At 45.4% G+C, this 17,646-nt stretch overlaps 1 protein-coding gene across 1 annotated transcript in view; it reads right to left on the bottom strand.

The window, feature by feature from the left end:
• Window positions 1-14,282, bottom strand: part of XKR4 (XK related 4) — a gene marked incomplete at both ends in the record, with an annotated part of 222,808 nt that extends 208,526 nt beyond the window's left edge. The window contains one exon of the mRNA XM_084280333.1: window positions 13,432-14,282. Coding sequence (XP_084136459.1) covers window positions 13,432-14,282 — 851 coding nt within the window. The remainder of the gene's footprint in view (window positions 1-13,431) is intronic.
• Between the last annotated feature and the right edge of the window lie 3,364 nt (window positions 14,283-17,646).

Here is a 17,646-nt window from a genome sequence, read left to right on the forward strand (position 1 = left end):
CAACATGCCATGGGGCAAATGGAGACCCTAAACTGTCATATTCTATTTAAATCATAAGTAGGCTAAAGTGAGTGCGATTGCTCGGTATATTAAATTACTACTAGTGTGTTGATATTTCCTCATGAACAATCTATGGCTCTGAATTATTTATTGAGGAGGAAGTGGCTTTTGAAGTGAACATTATTTCTCTCTCAGAGCTAACGCCTGAATACGATAAAAATAGTTGCCAAGAGAAAAAGGAAATTTAAAAAGATACTTCCATGACTGACAGTTCCCAGATTTTACCTGATTCCTTCATGCATTTCTTCTCTTTGTGAAGCCTATATGCTGAAATGATGTTCACCCAAAAATCCAGAAAGATGTGGGACAGCCTGTGTCAGGAAATTGCTTACAACAAATCATAGCTACGTACACACTTAATGATGGCAGTCACTAGGAGTCCTAGACTGTTCCCATGGCTTTGCGCTCCCTTGCCTGTAGAGTCCAATACTGCTCATAGAAATGCAGCTTCAAAGGACACACACAGCATTCTACCTCTGGCATGAGGAGTAATACATCACAGAAACAAAGACCTTTGGTTTGTAGTGGAGATGGAGGACACTCTACTAACCATGGAGCAGCAGTAGGAAGAGGGAGGAGGACCCAGTTCTCCCAGTGGTCCTTCAAGTTCTCCAACACATTTTTCAAACCCTTTCCTCTTCTCCACAGGTTTTTGAGGATGGGGAAGTGAAAACACAGATCAAGCAGTGGCACACTCCCACATAATAAGAAAAATCCCATGTGACACGTTCATTATGACCAAAGTAGAATTTATTTGGTCAAAGAGGTATTCTCACAATAAAGTACACTCTTGAATGACAGCTGCAATATTTGAACCCAAAACAACTGCTTGAAATGAACATAAATGATCCTTCCATCTTCCTTTGTCTTTCCCCACAACTGTTAAGGTTGCTATTGATGAAGAGTTCTCCAAAGAATTATTTATGGTGTGTCATTAGAAGACATTTCTCTCATATTTCTATTGTTTATTTATTTGCAAATAGTTTATATATACTGTAAGTGTATCATATCTTTCTGTAAATTTTCTGAGAACACATTTGAATGTTGTGTTTATTCATATTTCAAGGTTACACTTCAGTTTTCAAGGTGCTGAAGTTAATTTCTTTAATAACCAATCCTTTGTGTCTAGTAATTAGAAATATCCAAAACAATTTGCTATTGAAATCATATGTCATTGCTGCTGATCCTTGATTGGATGAGTAACGAAATTAAGTAAGACCCATATGAATTGTGAACGTTACTACTGAATATGTAATTAAGGTTTTGATTAATATTCTGGCACTCGGGCTTAAAATACTCCTTCTATAAGTATTTGCACTAATAAAGCTCAAGCTCAAAAAGATCAGTACAAGTCATTAACACAGTCAAACTGAATTCATAAGTGAACTTCAAAAGAATACTTGTAAGGTTTTTTATGATGATGGTTATGAACAGTGTCCTTTTAAGTTGGACTTCTATATTAGTGCTAGCTGTCAAATAAAGCTACTGGCCATCTTTCCTCCTTAGGTGCTGGTATAAAACTAAACATTAGGCATATAGGTTTTGCTGAGGTATCAAAAACATCCCATGTTAATAAAAGTTGACAGTTTAAACCCAAATTGTTTCAAAGCTCAATGAATTTTTTTAATGGAATTTTAAAATCCTTTAAGACATAGCATTATATCTTTTTTTAAAAATTAATTATTATACTTCTTCTTGTAATGCACTTCTGTTTCTTGCTTAGAGTATCCATTAGGAACATTTTTTATGTCATTACTGAAATATACTTAATTCAGCTGACAGTCAGCATTTTTCAAAATCTTCTTCCCAATACTTTCTGCACTTAAAGAAAGTCAATCAGGGTACTTGGCACTTAATAAATAGAATGGTATGGATGTATCCTTTCATTTTTGTTATAGAGATATCTCATTTGCAAAACACCACAAATAACATAGGTAACAGCTTATTAATAGGAATTTTGCCCCAGTAGGATATACTACAAGTCTGGCATCTGTCCTTCTGAAAGATGCCAGCCCTGCAAAAAAGTTCTGACTCATCACAGAAAGGGTTGACTCCCTTGTAAGAATCCCAAACTGTGAAATAAAGAGACGAACAGTGTATGAATAGATAGGTTCAAGGAGAAAGACTGAGTCTAGCTCTGGAGTTGACTTCTAGATGGGTTAGAAAAGGCACCTGCTGAAAGACACCACTCCTTTTTCAACACATTCTTAAACCAGAAGTAGCAGCAACTCCTGGTTACTTGGATTACAGAAGCATCCAAAACCTGCACATAACATCAGTCGCCTGCTGTGCTGGATATTTTCAAAGAAATGGAGAGAAATCCTTCTCCCAGCAAAAAACATTAATGCATTTCACTGGAAGGGGACAAAAAGATTAAAGACGTGCTTCAGGCTATCTGAAGCAAGTCCCACATTAAGACCCTCCCATAGCTCAAATCTCAGCTTGGTCATGAGTCAGTTTTCTCCCTCAAATTCACAAAACAACTCTAGATTCTTATATTCTCAGTCTACCTGAGTAACAGATCCTACTTGCCAAGGGAATGGGTCTAAAGACTACTTCTGCTCATGGCCTTTTATGCTCTGCTTATCCAAACCCACCAGTAGGCTCTACAAAGGGCTGAACCAGCCACTTTGGAGACAAATCAGGGACTGATGGTGGGGTAGCATGTTTTGAACCCTTTGCTAGTTTTTTCAGCAGCCTTTTTGATTTAATCCAGCCACACAGGCAACACACCTGATAATTATTTAATTCTCTAAGCCAACTGGATTATTAAGAGAGCAGTTCTGCCACAGAAGTGACATATTTAAGACAGGTTACAGAAAAATATACGTCTCCAAAATTGTATTTTTTTAGCTACATACAAAACAATGAATGACATGCTTAAGTACCAAACACAGCCCTTAGTTCAGCAGGGTAATATTCATTACTACGTTATCATGAGTTCTTAATTAACCTGTGTGGTAAAAATTCCTTAACAAATGGTTGTTGACTGTAAATGCAATCCCTCCTTCTGACACATGCATTAATGCACTATTGTAAAAGTTCAAAGCCATTATTATTGAGTTGTCTCAGCTACATTCATTATCCTCTACACTGTATTTGGCTTCACTTGGGTAAATCTTCCTTAATTGCCCAGTCTTTACTTACAAAACCTCTTTGTTTAATATACTATGAACTTTACATTTATGCTTTTTCCAATAATTCTGTGTTGAATGCAGTTTCCACCATTACTACTGGAAATGTTCTACACTCAGTTCATTTGTCTGCTGTGATTCATACATGTCATTGGTTTTGAAGCTGAAATTTGTGCAGAAGTTGATTCTAGCACTTCCACCTTTTTTGTTTTTCAAATCCTAACCCTTGGTACCCAGGCCATAATTTTATTTTATTAAATTTTTTTCATAGCATGTTGGAGACAGTTTATAAAGCAAACTAACAAATAATGAAAACAACACAAGAAAGGTGGTGATGGACTAACTTCAAGCATTGAAAGTGGATAGGTGAAAGACATATGGTGAAGGACAGAACTTTTGAAGCTGTATAGCATATTTTGGCCATAAAAAGCATAAACCCTTCAGGAAATAAATCCTTAAAATATTAAAATATTGCTTTAATATCCCAGTGATGTCCATTATGGAGAGATGTCCATGTTTTCAACATGTTTAACTTAAAACATGTTTTGACACACACATTGAAATGATAATTTATTTTTGTTTTCACCTAGATCATTTGTCACCCAAATATCTCAATGTATATTACAAAAATTAAGCTTCATAATATTCATGTAATACTAGACTGAAAATAAATAACTTAGGGATAATGTTTTCAGACGTAGGCAGTCTTTTGCCTGCTCAAATTGAGCCATTTTAATCTCCTTCCCCTTTTATGACAAGAAAAAAAAGTAATAAGCTCCACCCCAATTAAAGTAAAATGGAGATGTAGTTCTTAATTTCTGAAGCTCAGACAGGTAAAAAAAGGTAACAAAATGATAAATACTGAAAACTTGTGATCCACTGGCTGTGAAGCTTGTGGTAAGCTGGGAGTCAAGAACTTGCAACATGAAGATGGGGGTTTGTTTCAGCCAAAAATACCTGTGCTACTTACATTGATAAAAATCAACTACAAAAATATTATCATTTTTTTAAATTTCTGTTTAATTCAGTTTTGCAAGAGAAAGCAGAGGAAAAGGGTGAAGCAACTACTGACACATCCTAAAAACCACTTTGCTCTTTCTCTTTCTCCAAGATTGACTACATATGACAGGGAAAGTTTGATGAAAAAAATGCATAAACCAATACTTCCACTAATGCAGGTCATCTAGAGCTACTCCCATAAGCTAAGCAGGCATTTGCATGTTGTTTTATATTATCGTCCTGCTTGTGGTTATATTATACATGAAGGATAAATGTAAATAGAAATATGGGCAGTGTAGCAGTGTACTTTTAGGATAAGAGAGAGAGAAGGCTCAAAGGTGGAAAACAAAAATTAAGCAGTACAAAAAAAGAAAGACAGGTATATCTGTATTTGATCTCATTTGAGAGCCCTAGGCATTAGGTCTTCCTCTCTGGCCTCACAAACATGACATTTCTGTTAGCATGACAACACAGCTCCAGCAGGAAGGACAGTAAATGTCCCCATCCAGTCTCACCTAAGCCTCAGTGCAGAAAGCACTCCAGGAGGCAGGATCTGTGTGAGCCCTCACAGCTGGAAAGGGCAGTGGACTCAGATCTCCTCAAACCTGAGAAAATACTCTAATCACAAGGGGCATTTCTCCAGTACTGTGAAACAAGGCAGATTCAGTAATACTTGTCAGGGATCTAAGCTCATAATAGCAGGTTTAAATACTGCTTGCCCACTAGATCCACTAAGGGATTTTGGTGCCATCCCAGCCCAGCTTCTGGTTTGCAATGAGCTTAAATGACAAGTAGGACCTCAGGCTGTACGTGCTGGGGAGGTTCTGGACACAACCAAAACACAGAAGTACAAGTCTCTAGGACACTTTCAAGGTGAACATGATGGTCTCATGTTTAAATTCATCGAGAAACTTCCTAACAAGTCTGTTGAGCCAATTTTCTACATCACATTTTCAGGTCTGTATGCCTGAAGAACATCTTTGTGGACCTAAGGTAGAAAGTTTTCCATAGGAAGTAAGCACATAAATTTTCGGGTTGAAGAAAAATAACACACACAACTCCACCCATACTCCTTTTAAGATAAAAAGACTAAACTTTCCTAATGACAAAGCTTATTATTCCACACCTGCCACTGTTAAATGATGAATGTTATCAGCACTGTGGCTTTTTATTTTTCCTACTCATGTACAGACCACTCTATAGAGAACTGAAGTCTAGGGCTTGATATTACAAGGTGCTTTCCTTGAACATGCTGGAACTAATCTACTGATCCTATGCACCACACATGGAAAAACACCGATCAAAGAACTTGGCAGGATCCTAGAATGGATCAGATGTTTACATGAAAACATCCCATTTAAGTGAGTAATGTTGAAAACTGGGCACCACTAACCTTCATTCTTATAGGCAGAAATCAATCTGAGGTATAGCAGCTGAGAGAGATATGGAAAACTGTCCTTCCATCTGCAGGTTAATTCACTTTTTATTAACCGTAAAACATCTGCATCTTTCTCTGAAGCAGCTGGTACCAGTCCTTGGTACATTAGTCTTGCCCAAATCACACCTTCCAGTTTTAGAAGAACAAGAAGTTACAGGCTGACAAACTTCCTCTGAAAACACCCCACGAAACAGTCTTGCTCCATTTGCTCCAACTCATGACATCAAATCATTTGTAACTGATAGCATTAACCACCCCCACTGATTATTCCTGCCAATCAAAAAGATTTATATGGCTTGCCGTACAAATCTTATACCATCAATGTACTGAATAACACAGGCATGTTGTCAAAGGAAAAGCAATGGAAATAATAACATAATATAGCAATTATTTTATCTTTGGGGAAAAAAAAAAACATTATTACCCATTTTAGGCATTCAAGGAGGGAAACGGAGTAAGATGGAGAGTGCTAAGAAACTGCTTCAGCAATCAGAGACCACAGGGAGATGTTAATTCAGATTGTGGTTGACAGGAAATTCATGTAAAATCTCTTGGAAAAATATATATCCAAGACCTATTATTTTTTAATTCTAAAATTTATGAAAAGATACTTAAGACTACTCTCTTCCTGGTAAACTGATGTCAGACTGGTACCTCAGGCTTGTATTTATCATTGTTCAGATGACTACCCCCCGCAATCAGAGTTTATCTAACATTTTCTCTGTGTATCTAACATTTCCGCTGTGAGTTTGCCCAGACATACAACTCTCCTTTTTTTTTGTTTCCTGCCACCTTCTCTGGTCTCTCAAGCAGTCACTTAGGAAGTTACTCAAATAATCTCTCTTTCCCTTTGTTTTAAAGGGCAATAAACTGGAGTTAGGTACATAGTGTATGAGGATTAACCGCTATTGCCATGTCTTTTCAGAACCTGCTCCTTTCTGTATGCTCCCTCAATTCTGCCTCATGTTCTCCTTTAAATCAGATTCCTTTCATTTGAAAAATCAAACAAATCAAACCAGTGCCTGTTTGACACTTCAACTCCTATCTGTCCCCCTGACATGCTGTATACAACTGGCAGCTGCACTAAAATGGACAAAAGTGGCACCGCTTTGTAAACATACTTCAGCAACCACAAATATCTGCTGCACCTTGAAGTGCAGGCAAAAGAGCTATTGATTTTGCCTGTGCCTGATAAATTCCTCCCAAACAACCTGCTTACTGAAACTGTAAGTCACTGTTGTGAATAATCTGCTGTGTATTAAAAAGGTCCTTAATTGGAAGAGAAGGATGGCAGAACAAGTTAATACTCTTATAAGTGACATAGGGATTGATTTAATTTTCATTTTAGTAGAACTTTTGTATCTTTGTAGCCAAGTCGGTCCTTGTGGACAAATATCAAGGACTGAGACAGTTGACAGGGGGTGTACTCTTCCAGACAAGGTAAGCTCTGATGTAAATGATGTGAAGATACAGAGCAGGATAACTGAAGCTATAGATCATACTGTGATGTTACACTGTTTTGCCTTCCCACAGGAGATTTGGACATGCAAACTGACATTTCATCACTAAATACTTCCCTTGATGTAAGTAGCACAGAGTTTTTAGCCAGAAAGGCTCATCTGGTTGCAACAACCTTCTGCAGGGTGACACCACCAAGAAACAAACAACATAATGTGAAATACTCCTTTGAGTTCCTGGTGTGCACTCACAGTCATTCCGGCATGGCATCGGAATGCTCAGGAATAACAGCTGTACGTGGCAACACAAAACACTCTGAAACACAATCCTTCAAACTCTTACATATTTTCCAGCCTTTCCGAAAAGGCCAAATACAAATTCTTCCCAAATACAAATTTCTAGAAAGCATTTTGTGTATAAAACATTAGCTGTCCTACTAAGCCAACTGAGCAACCAGAAATCTTACTGCTTTAGCGGTACTTTGAAAATCTGAAAAATTACGTAACTGATAAATATTCTCTGAAGAGAGAACCCTTGTTAATTATTAAAGTACAGTATCTTTCTTCTAAAGTACATCAGCATCTTTTGCATGTAGCTGAGGTTATTAGAATAAACTGAATACCAAATCTGATTTGTATGCAGACTTGTAAGAGATTTTTAAGAACATAGTAAAGATTCACTTTTGTGATTCAAAAAAAAAGAAAAAAAATGAAAGGCACAGCCTTCATCTGTATGTCCCTTTCTTCAGGGAAAAAAAAAAAAAAAGAAGAAACCTTGAATATTTATTCTGCTGAATGTATTAGCAAAACTTTAAACATAGTTAGGCCACCTACAGAATGGGCTGCCCCTTCTCATCCTGCTTTCTGAGGGGAGAAAAGACCCGAAAACTTTAATTCCTATTTCTGACAGTCTACCACCTTTCCCAAGTCCTAAAGGCACAGCAAGCAGAATAGTTAGCCAGTAGGACTTCAACTCAAGCCCTGCAGTAACTCAATAAAAGAAATATGGTATTGCTGAGTGGTAGCATTTTGCTACACTAAGAGACAGATGGGTAGGATATGCAATAATCTTGTCTAGGAAATGGCGATGACTCATAAATTTGGACTCAATGTGACAAATTATCTGACAGATTTCAAAACAGTGAGAAAAACTGGTGTCAGATTGAGATATTATCACATCTCAGTGTGAAGTCCAATGGCAGCTGGAATTATTGACCACCTAACTACGCTGAACTCCTACACTACTACTGAACAAAAGTGTCAAAACTACTACGTAGAGCAAAAGTGCAAAAAGAAAACAACCTGTTTAAGGATGGAGTTGAGAGGATTTAAAGACTGGTGATATTTTTCTTAATTTCAACTACCTCGCTCACAGTTCCAGCTTAGGAGCCCAATCATGCTTAACAGTGAGCGCCCGAGGAAGTCGTAAGGACATCTCATCTCTGACAGTGCAGACACCATTTACCTTTTTTTTTCTTGGAAACTGCTGGAGCATTAACTGATTACAGAGGTGAATCTTATGAGCACAGGCAATGAAATTTCTTTGGCTGATGATCCAACCCTGCAAAAAATGCTTCCATGGGGCACCAGAAGGACAGCAACTCACACTGCTTCCAGAATACGCTATCACCTCTACAGTCCTCCTCCAACTTTTTTTTCCAAATAAGAACCAGGAAGGAGAAGGAAGATAATGGGTTCTTAAACAGACAGAGCCAAATCATAGCATCATTTCTGAGGGAACAGAGACCTGCCCTGCACAAGTGCCACCTGGAAGGGCTAGAGATTGACCTGGCATCTCCTCCTCCTCCTCCAGGTCAGCTCACAGACAGCTAGAAAATCTCAGCCAAAACCCCTCACTCTGTTGAGAGGGATACACTTAATCATCTCACTATTATCTCTGCTACGAAGAAATAACTTTAAAGGGTAATTTCCAGTCCTTTCCAATGATTCACTCTTTCTTTGGCCTTGTTGGCTACAGAAACTTGACAGTTCCCTCTCAGGCACTTCAACTGCAGCCTTTCAGACAAAATGACAGCCACCGTGGGAACCTCCAAGCACTCTGAGCACCAAGGCAGCCTGCTCACGCCATTCCCCTACAAGGCACAGCAGCTGTCCTGGGAAGTTACTTCTTGCTTTCCAGACACCGCAAGATGGGCACCGTTGAGTCCTCCAGTCTCCTCCTCTCATCCACCCATTTCCCTACAACCCACGTTCTCCCCCAGGGACGGCTCTCAGGACCCCTTTACCCAACTCCAAGAGCCAACTGAGAGGAACCTTACCCAGAAAAAAAGTTTTCAAGGAAATGAACCAGCTCCATTACCTCCACCACCATTATCTCTTGTATCCAGTCACCAAGTCCTGCAGCCCATTGTGAGATCTGAAAGCCAGGGCTAAGCCTGGGGACCTTACTGAAGATGCTTAGTGGTGGTGTTTCCATTCTGTCACACCAGGCTCAAAGGTCAACAGTTTACCTGTATCCTACTGGCCCGTATACCTCTGCATAGTCCTCAGACTATATAAAGCATCCACATCCCTTATTTTCCTTTCAACGGAATACTCAGGCCCTGTGCATTATAGCGGCCTTGTACTCCCCTGAGTCTCCTAATACAAAGCTGTCTGTCTCCCTCACAGCACCTACTTGGGAGAACAGGGCCCCACAGTGTGGCTTCTGTGCATACTGGCAAAACTGTACCAGGTATATTGGTAAAAAGCAGAACACACTGGCAGTACGGATAAGGAAACATATCTGTATCCATCTCTGAAGGCAGAATCTCATCAGTGATCATATTTTAATAGGAAATTAGCTGCCAACAAAGGCCTAGTTATCTGCACTCAGCTGTGGCAGTCAACTCCTCAGAGGCTTCGCTGGAATTTTAACTGAGGGACAGTGTTATCAGGTAGTCTGTGAAAATCCATCTCCCTGAACAAATAAAAATCCTTGCATGCTTATTTTTCAAAATGGAAGAATTCAGCCTCCTAAAAATTGTGGGAAAAAAAGTTATACCAATTTCAAAAGAGGAAAAAAAAAAGAGGACATTTTTATTCAGAACTGCATGGCAGCTTAGCTGCTCCTGCAGCTTCTCCTCTTCACACTCCAGGATAAAAAATCATTTTCTTAATTTTAGATTGCTTATTTCCAGCATTGTTCCATGCCACATTAAAGACCTCATTCATTTCCCATTAGCACATTTTAGTTAAAATTAACACATAATCATTTTCAATGATCTGCCTTTCAATATATTTGTAAACAAAAATTAATCTTGAATGTAAGAAAAGGAAAAGCTTTGGAATTGTTAAAAATCATCCTGACAGAACTAATCACTAACCCCACATTTTTTAATCTCTTGGTTTTGGTTGGTTTTTTTTCTTTAAGTCCAAGAATACCATGATATCTGGTCATACACCTAGTTCCTTAGGATGGCTTCCTTAAACAAGATGGAATTCCCCCAAAAAACCTTTGGCAATGTGACAAATAAAGGGACACTGAAGACCTCAAGAACCAGTTCAACACTTTATGAGGAAACCAAGGACAGCAAACACCAGGTGAAAGCAGAATGAGCACCAGTCTCAGTATATTGAGAATAAGGCAAAACTAAACCTCTCCATTGTATCCTTCCCCATAGGCAAACACGAAAACCTCAGTTCTCATACCTAGGGCTCCTTGTTGACAGGGAACCATAGTGTCACAGAAATGATGGAAATATGAATGTAATTTTTTTGCTTGTTTGGGATTCAATAAGATAAGTATCCAAAAAAACCCCACCCAAAACCTAACTAGGAGAGCTTTATCTAGGGCCAAAAGTAAACGAGAAGAAAACCTGAAAGCTGTGAGAAAACACAGAGAGACAGAGAGGAAAGGGTGACACAAGTGTCATCAACTGTGGGGATGGTTCCCCCCAGCAAGTGTGTACAGCTGGCATGGTCTCTGTTTAGCTGCCTCAAAGGAGGAGTTAATCTCCAAACATGTGCAACTGGAAAACACTTTACATCACCCTTCAGCCTAAAATGCTCAGGAACTGTTTGCTCAGGCCGGTGCAGATGTTACACCGTGGGGCAGAAGTTTGGGACTACGAAGTGTGAGTGCTCCATTTTCTGGAAAATCGTAATTATTTCCCACAAATCATGTTAGTTCTGACTCCATGCTTATGTACAAAGTTTCTCAGAGGTTGATGTGACCTCTCCTTTTTGGCGATGATTATTAGTTTTAGGTGACTCCAAAGGCTCTCCCTTATGAGGAATATACCTAGGAAATGAAAATGAAGCCAACTTTAGTCAGTTATGATGTGATGATATGCAAGGCTGCTTACAACTGACCATGTAATTTGCACATTTGTTGCAAACCACAGATAAATGCTACTAAGTTACTGACATACAAACAATTCTGTGGCTCTGCTTCACTGGGGAAAAAAAAGAAGCAAGAAAAAAGCAAAGCACCTATTAGGCCAAAACATAAATAAAGTTCTAACAGTCCTTGTCAGTTTAATATTCTGGTAGTCTTACCTACTGCACATAAAACATAAAGAAAAGCTATGTATGATCTAAAGAGGCTCAGCTAGCTTTAAATTCGGAAGAGTAGGTGCTCTTGCAAGAAGCAAATCTTATGCTAAAAGAGATTGTGCTTCATCAAAGAGCAAGCAGCTGGAGAGCTCTAAATCCCAGCCACCTCATCTGACAGAAGTGCTGTACAATATCGGATCGCACCCTGCTCCACCCAAAGTCCTGCTCTTTGTGTTTTCTAACACAGACTCATGACACCAGACTTTGCAAAACTCTTTTGTGTCACTCAGCATGATACATGCTGTATTTTCTTCTACATGGATGAATATCAACATGAATTTCTATGTACAATTTGAGACATTGTACCCATTGTGTCTCTGCAGGATCAGGGCTAACTAAGTATTACATAAAACCATCTCATTCAGAAAATCCTAAACTTGTGTTCAGCTGTGGCAGTAGCACACACAGGAACATACAAGCATACAATATCCCAAACAAAACATCACCTTTTGTTGAAAATTTTGCTTCCCTCCCAAGTTGTGTCATTGTTAATACCAGGCACACCTGTAACTTGCAGCTAGTTTCACAAGTTGAGAAATTTGCATTTGTTATAAGAAAACCCAAAGAAACTAGAAAGTGAAAGACACTTAGTTATGACATCCCAAGATCTTCAGTTTATTATCTAGCAGCCCCTGGATTCCTTGAGGCTTAAAAGTCCCAAGTGGAAACTGAGCTGTACTGGTTACAATGTTAATTCAGACCCAAAGACAGCCCTGGTCCAAAAGGGTGGCACACAGGGTAAAAACACCAGAGTTAGCAGTTTGGTGTAACAATCAAATAAACTCTCTAGTGAACTAATTGTAAAGAACTAGTGTTTCCTGAAAAGAAGTATGAAAGAATTCTTTTCCAGCCACCAGATAAACCCCCGAAAGTAATTCCAGCTGTTGCTTTAGTGCGCTGCCCCACTGGGTGACCTTCTTCAACAGGTCACCTGTCCGCAACGACTTTATGTGGAAATTTTAACTCTTTATACACAATATGCTCTGAACTTGGTGCTTTTCAGGCAGCACTATGAAGGGCATTTGGCTTCCATACAAAGCTTGCCTGGAAATGCGCTTAAAGGAAAGGAAAACATTACTTTTCCAAACTATGATGTCATCCCCCTCCCAAGCGTGTCTCCCACAACCTGCTTCAGCACATCCCTTCCGTAGCGCATGGCGTTACACTGCCTGAGAATGTTTCTGAGAGCAGCTACTCGGAAGTTTGGCTTAGAAGGCATTCCTTCACTAATCACACGCATGTCGAAAAGGCACACGGGTGGCACAGCGCAGCATTGGCGTGTGAGTATCAAAACACAGCACCGGGGCCGGGTGCTCAGGAACAGGTTCTGGAAAGGAACTCCTCGCTGTCAGGGAAGTTCCCGGCTGGCGGCAGCGCCGTCCTGGCCACACGCGAGGAGATCGGGAGAGGCACATTACAGGGGCGTTCCCCTTTCCCACCCCTCTCCCCCGCGTCCTGTTCACTCTTTTTACTTAGCCCCTGGCGCGGGTTTCCCAGGAAGTTTGGGGCGCTCCGCGTCAGCCGGGCGCCTCCCAGGGCGGCCCGCACAGCGCGATCAGGGTCCCGGCGGGGATCCCCTCGACGGGGCAGGACGCCCCGCGGGCAGCTGGCCGCCTCCGAGCCATGTCACGGCCCGGCGGGCAGGGGCCGCTGTCCCCAGGAGGGACCCTGCGGGGCACAGGCGGCAGCTCGCCGCGCGCAGTCCCACCCGCGGCCGGGCCCCCATCCCCTCGGCGAGGGAAGCCGCCCGCGTCCCGCCCCCCACCGCCCCCGCCCGGCTCCTCACCTCCAGACCTGCCCGAGCTGCAGGATGTGGACGAGAGACTGCAAGAGCCAGATACAGAAGGCGCAGGACGCCGACCTGCCTCCGCCGGCGCGGGGACCGGCGGCGCCGCTGCCGGCGGCGTTGCTGCTGCTGTTGCTGCTGCTGTTGGTGGCGTTGCTCTTGCTGGCGGTGGACGCCTGCCGCTGCGGCGTGCAGGGGCGAGCGGCGTCGATGTCCGCGGCCGCCGAGCCGCTGCTCACCAGCAGCTTGCTCTCGGCGGCCGGGCAATGCCCGGCGGCGGCGGCGGCAGCGGCGGCGCTGTCCTCGGTGCTGAAGTCGTGCGCGAACCAGCGGAAGCTGAAGACCTGCACGGAGAGGGAGCCCAGGAGCACGAAGAAGAGCGTGAGCCCGAACCACCAGCGCTGGCCCCGCAGGTAGTAGTCGACCGCCAGCCAGATGTCGGTGCCCACGTCCGCGAAGTACACGGCCAGGGCGGCCAGGATCCAGAGGCAGTCCCACAGCGAGTAGCGCCGCTGCTCCCTGCCCAGCCGCAGGCACAAGGAGGACGAGCCCCCGCCCGAGCCCCGGGAGCCCCCGCCGCCGCCCCCTCCGCCGTCTCCTCCTCTGCCGCCGCCGCAGCAGCAGCAGCAGCGGGAGCCGCCGCCCGAGCCGTCCCCGCCGCCGCCGCCGCCGCTGCAGCACCCGCCCCCGGGCGCCTCGTCGTCGTCGCTGCCGCCGCCCGGCCCGGCGCCGGCGGGCAGCCCCGGGGCCAGCGCCTGCACGGACCCCGAGTGCTCGGAGTTCTGCAGCGGCGTGAACGCCACCTCGCCGCCCTTCTTCATCTTCCGCCGCCCGTCCGACTTCGCGGCCATGATGCCTCCCTCAGCCCCGCCGGAGAGCGAGCGGGAGCAGCAAGCGCTCCTTTATCCCGCACCTCCCCCTGCTCCTCCTCCTCCGCCTCCTGCCTCCCGCCCTCCGCCGCCGCAGCCGCCGCGGACCCGCCGCTCCCCTCGTCCCCTGTCCCCGCTCCGCGCCGGGCTGCGCGCCCGCGGGCGGCTCCTCCGCGGCGGCCGCGCCCGCAGCGCCGCCTGCCTGCGGGGAGCCACGCTCAGCCCGCCCGCCCTGCCGCCGCCTCCGCGGGGGCCGGCGATGCCGGGGACGCCGCCGCGCTCTGCCCGAGCCCAGAGCAGGCAGGGCAGCGCTGCCCGGAGCAGCGCATCCCGCCCCCGCCTCCCTGCCCGCCTCCGCCCGCGCCCGCCGCCGCCACCACCCAGCTGACTGACGCCGGGAAAGAGGATGACCTCATCCCTCTTCCCTCGCTGCCGCCGCCCCCCGCCCGGCACCGGCACCGGCACTGGCGCAGGGGCGGGGAAGGGGGCGCTCGGCCGCCGGGAGGGAAGGGCCCGGCGCGGCCCCGGGGGTGCGGGAGCGCGGCCCTGCGGCGGCCGGAGGAGGAGGTGGTTCGGCCGCCCGGCCCGGGGAGGTGGGCGCGGCGGCAACGGGGTGGCAGCTGCTCTGCGGGGCGAGGGAGCGGATCGGCGGGGAGAGCCGGGGTGTGGCCGGCGCCCCCCGGGACCGCTGCCGCGGGAGCGGGAGGGGCGCGGCCCTGCTGCCGGCTCCGCTGCCGCCTCCCGATGTCCTCAGTGCAGTTTGGGGTGAGTCTGCCCCGTCGGCGAGGGGGGGTGTGTGTGGTGTGTGGAGTGGCGGGACGCGGACGGGGCGACAAGGAGGGCGGCGGCACCCCCGGGCTGCCCGCTCGCATCCTCGGGCCGGAGGGAGCCGCCGCCCCAGCGCGGTGCCGGGACGGGCGGCGATGCCCAGCCGTAACGCCCGGCGCACGGAGCGCGGTTCACCGACCGGCACCCGCACAGCTGAGCCGCCGACCCCCTCTGCCCCGGGGCCGGGAGGTGCAGCGCGGGCGGGCGGACACGGCCCCGCCCGTCCCGTAGGAAGCGCGTCCGTAGTTCCCCTAACTTTGCGAGATGCCACCGCGAGGTGCGATTCTCGAATTACGCCGTGACTCACGCTCTCGTAGAGGCGTTTGGGGGAAGGTGAGGAGACACCGTTTTATTCCGCCACCTGGAGAAATCGCATTTTATGCATAAAATTCACTAGGCGAACTCACGATGCCTTTCACCGCCCGCCCCCCCCTCCGCCGCCCCAAACCTTTCCCCGCAGCTCCGGCCGCCCCCGTAGCCCGCCCGCTCCCCAAAGCTCAGCCGGTATTTCGGTGGCAGAGGTGGCCCCGCCTCCAGTTTTCAATTTAGGCGTCGAGCGGCCGAGCTGGGGGGCGGCCAAGCCCCTGGAGCAGCTGTCCCGGGAGGAGCCGGCGGCCGCTCCCCGTCGAGGAGCCCAGATCCCTCGGGCGGCCCCGCTGCAGCCGCCGCCCTCGAAGCCCGGGGGAAGAGGCGGGTGTACAGTGGATAACCGGGCTCTGAAGGCCACCAAGCTCCTGCCCCGGGAGTCACCGGGAGGTACCCGGTGCAGCGATGCCCAGCTGCCGGGCACGGGGCTGGGGTGCGGGCAGGGAGGCCCGTTTGTCCTCCATCGTCCCTTCTGTCCTCCCGCACCTCCAAAACGTGTGGGATGAGCAACTGATTGACGTCTTCGACTTCTTTCTTTTTTTTTCCCCCACACCTCTGGAATATTTTATAACCGTGCCCTCTCCCTCCTTAAAATAAGGCGCTGAGGTAGTTCAGCCACGCTGCTGGAATATCTGAATAGGAATGCCAGGGAAACTATCATAGGGCACTGTTACGTTAAGATACGTGACTAAATATAGCTCCCTCAACTTCATTAATTAAAGAGAGGAAGTCACATGGACAGCTAAAAAACCTGCCTTCCAACTCTTAAATGCATGCGGTGTGTGAAGCTGCCTGCGGAAATCAGCTTTTACTGAGCTGTACCCCGAATTTCAAGAAAAGACCATAGCATGCATTACTGCAGTACTCAAAAAGTGCTAAGCACACAAAAATCGAACTTTGAAAGGTGAAAAGCACACATAAAACTAATTTGGCTTGTTATTTTGCAAGTTACCACCCATTACAAGAACCTTTAATTACATCATCACATAATGGTTCTTAAATAATACACATTTGCCCTGCAATCTCTGCTCCAGTGGTATAGCTGTACTTTTATTTCTGTTCCCTTCGCAACCCCATATTAATTTCGTTCTCATTACAATCCATATGATCTTTATTGCCTTAGACTTTTAATGTAAATTGCTTCTTTCTCAAGGTATCTTTTAATAATTCAGTCAGCACCTATATATAATACAATAAATTCACTTAAGATTACCTTGTCAGCGGAGAAGGTGCTTAATAATGAAGCTAATTTAGCTGCAAGTCAGTGGTTTATATATACCAACAAGTTTCCAGTGTTACTCTATTTGTAGTTACATCTTTAACAAAATGGTTTAGTGTGCACTTTAAGTTACCTTAATCGAGTCTGTTTGACATATGCAGGTCTAAAAGATACTACACATTTACAATAGAGGTCATAACTTGATGTACAAGTGGAGGGGAGGAGAAGAACTGTGCTCCTACAGCCGAAATCCTAACCTAAATTGCTCTGGGTAGGTAAAAGATTAACTCAAACGTGTCAGATTCAGGATGGGGGGAATCCAATGGAGGAGCTCAAGGTCCAATGTACTAAAAGGGCAGAAGGTACCTCTGAGTGATGCAGTGGGTATTTAAAAACATGAATGGTGTCAGTCTAGATGTACATTGTCTTCAGAAGTCATGGTAGCCTGCCTAACACTACCCCACTGCCAGCCAGCTTGGAGGAGGCAACTGCAGGGGTCAGATATCTCTACATCTTTCCCGCCCTGTCCCAGAGGTAGGACAAACTTTCAGGTATATTTACCCACATCCACTTCTTTCAGGGGCACTCATTGACCAAAGGGATTGATCCGTCACCCAGAAGAACTCTTGTTCACCACAGTGGATCACACCTGTAAATCTCAAAGGCATTCAGTTTGCCCAGCACTTTGTTGTGATGGGGAGAGTTTTGTGCTTCTATATTTTTCTGTTTCCTCTCCTCTCATTTTTGATTATTCAGTTTGGTTGCTTCAGTTTTCTCTTCTTGGATTCAGCTACTGTTGCATTTGTGAGGGGAATAATATACTTTCCCATTGCTTTACACGTTAGTATATGTATGTTAAATGAAGGCAGTGCAGTAGATGAACATTTAAACTTAAATGTAAAGCTGTTTGATACTTACAGAGACATGTCTTCT

This window comes from Gallinula chloropus (genome assembly GCF_964237585.1).
Source record: "Gallinula chloropus genome assembly, chromosome: 2".
NCBI lineage: Eukaryota > Metazoa > Chordata > Aves > Gruiformes > Rallidae > Gallinula > Gallinula chloropus.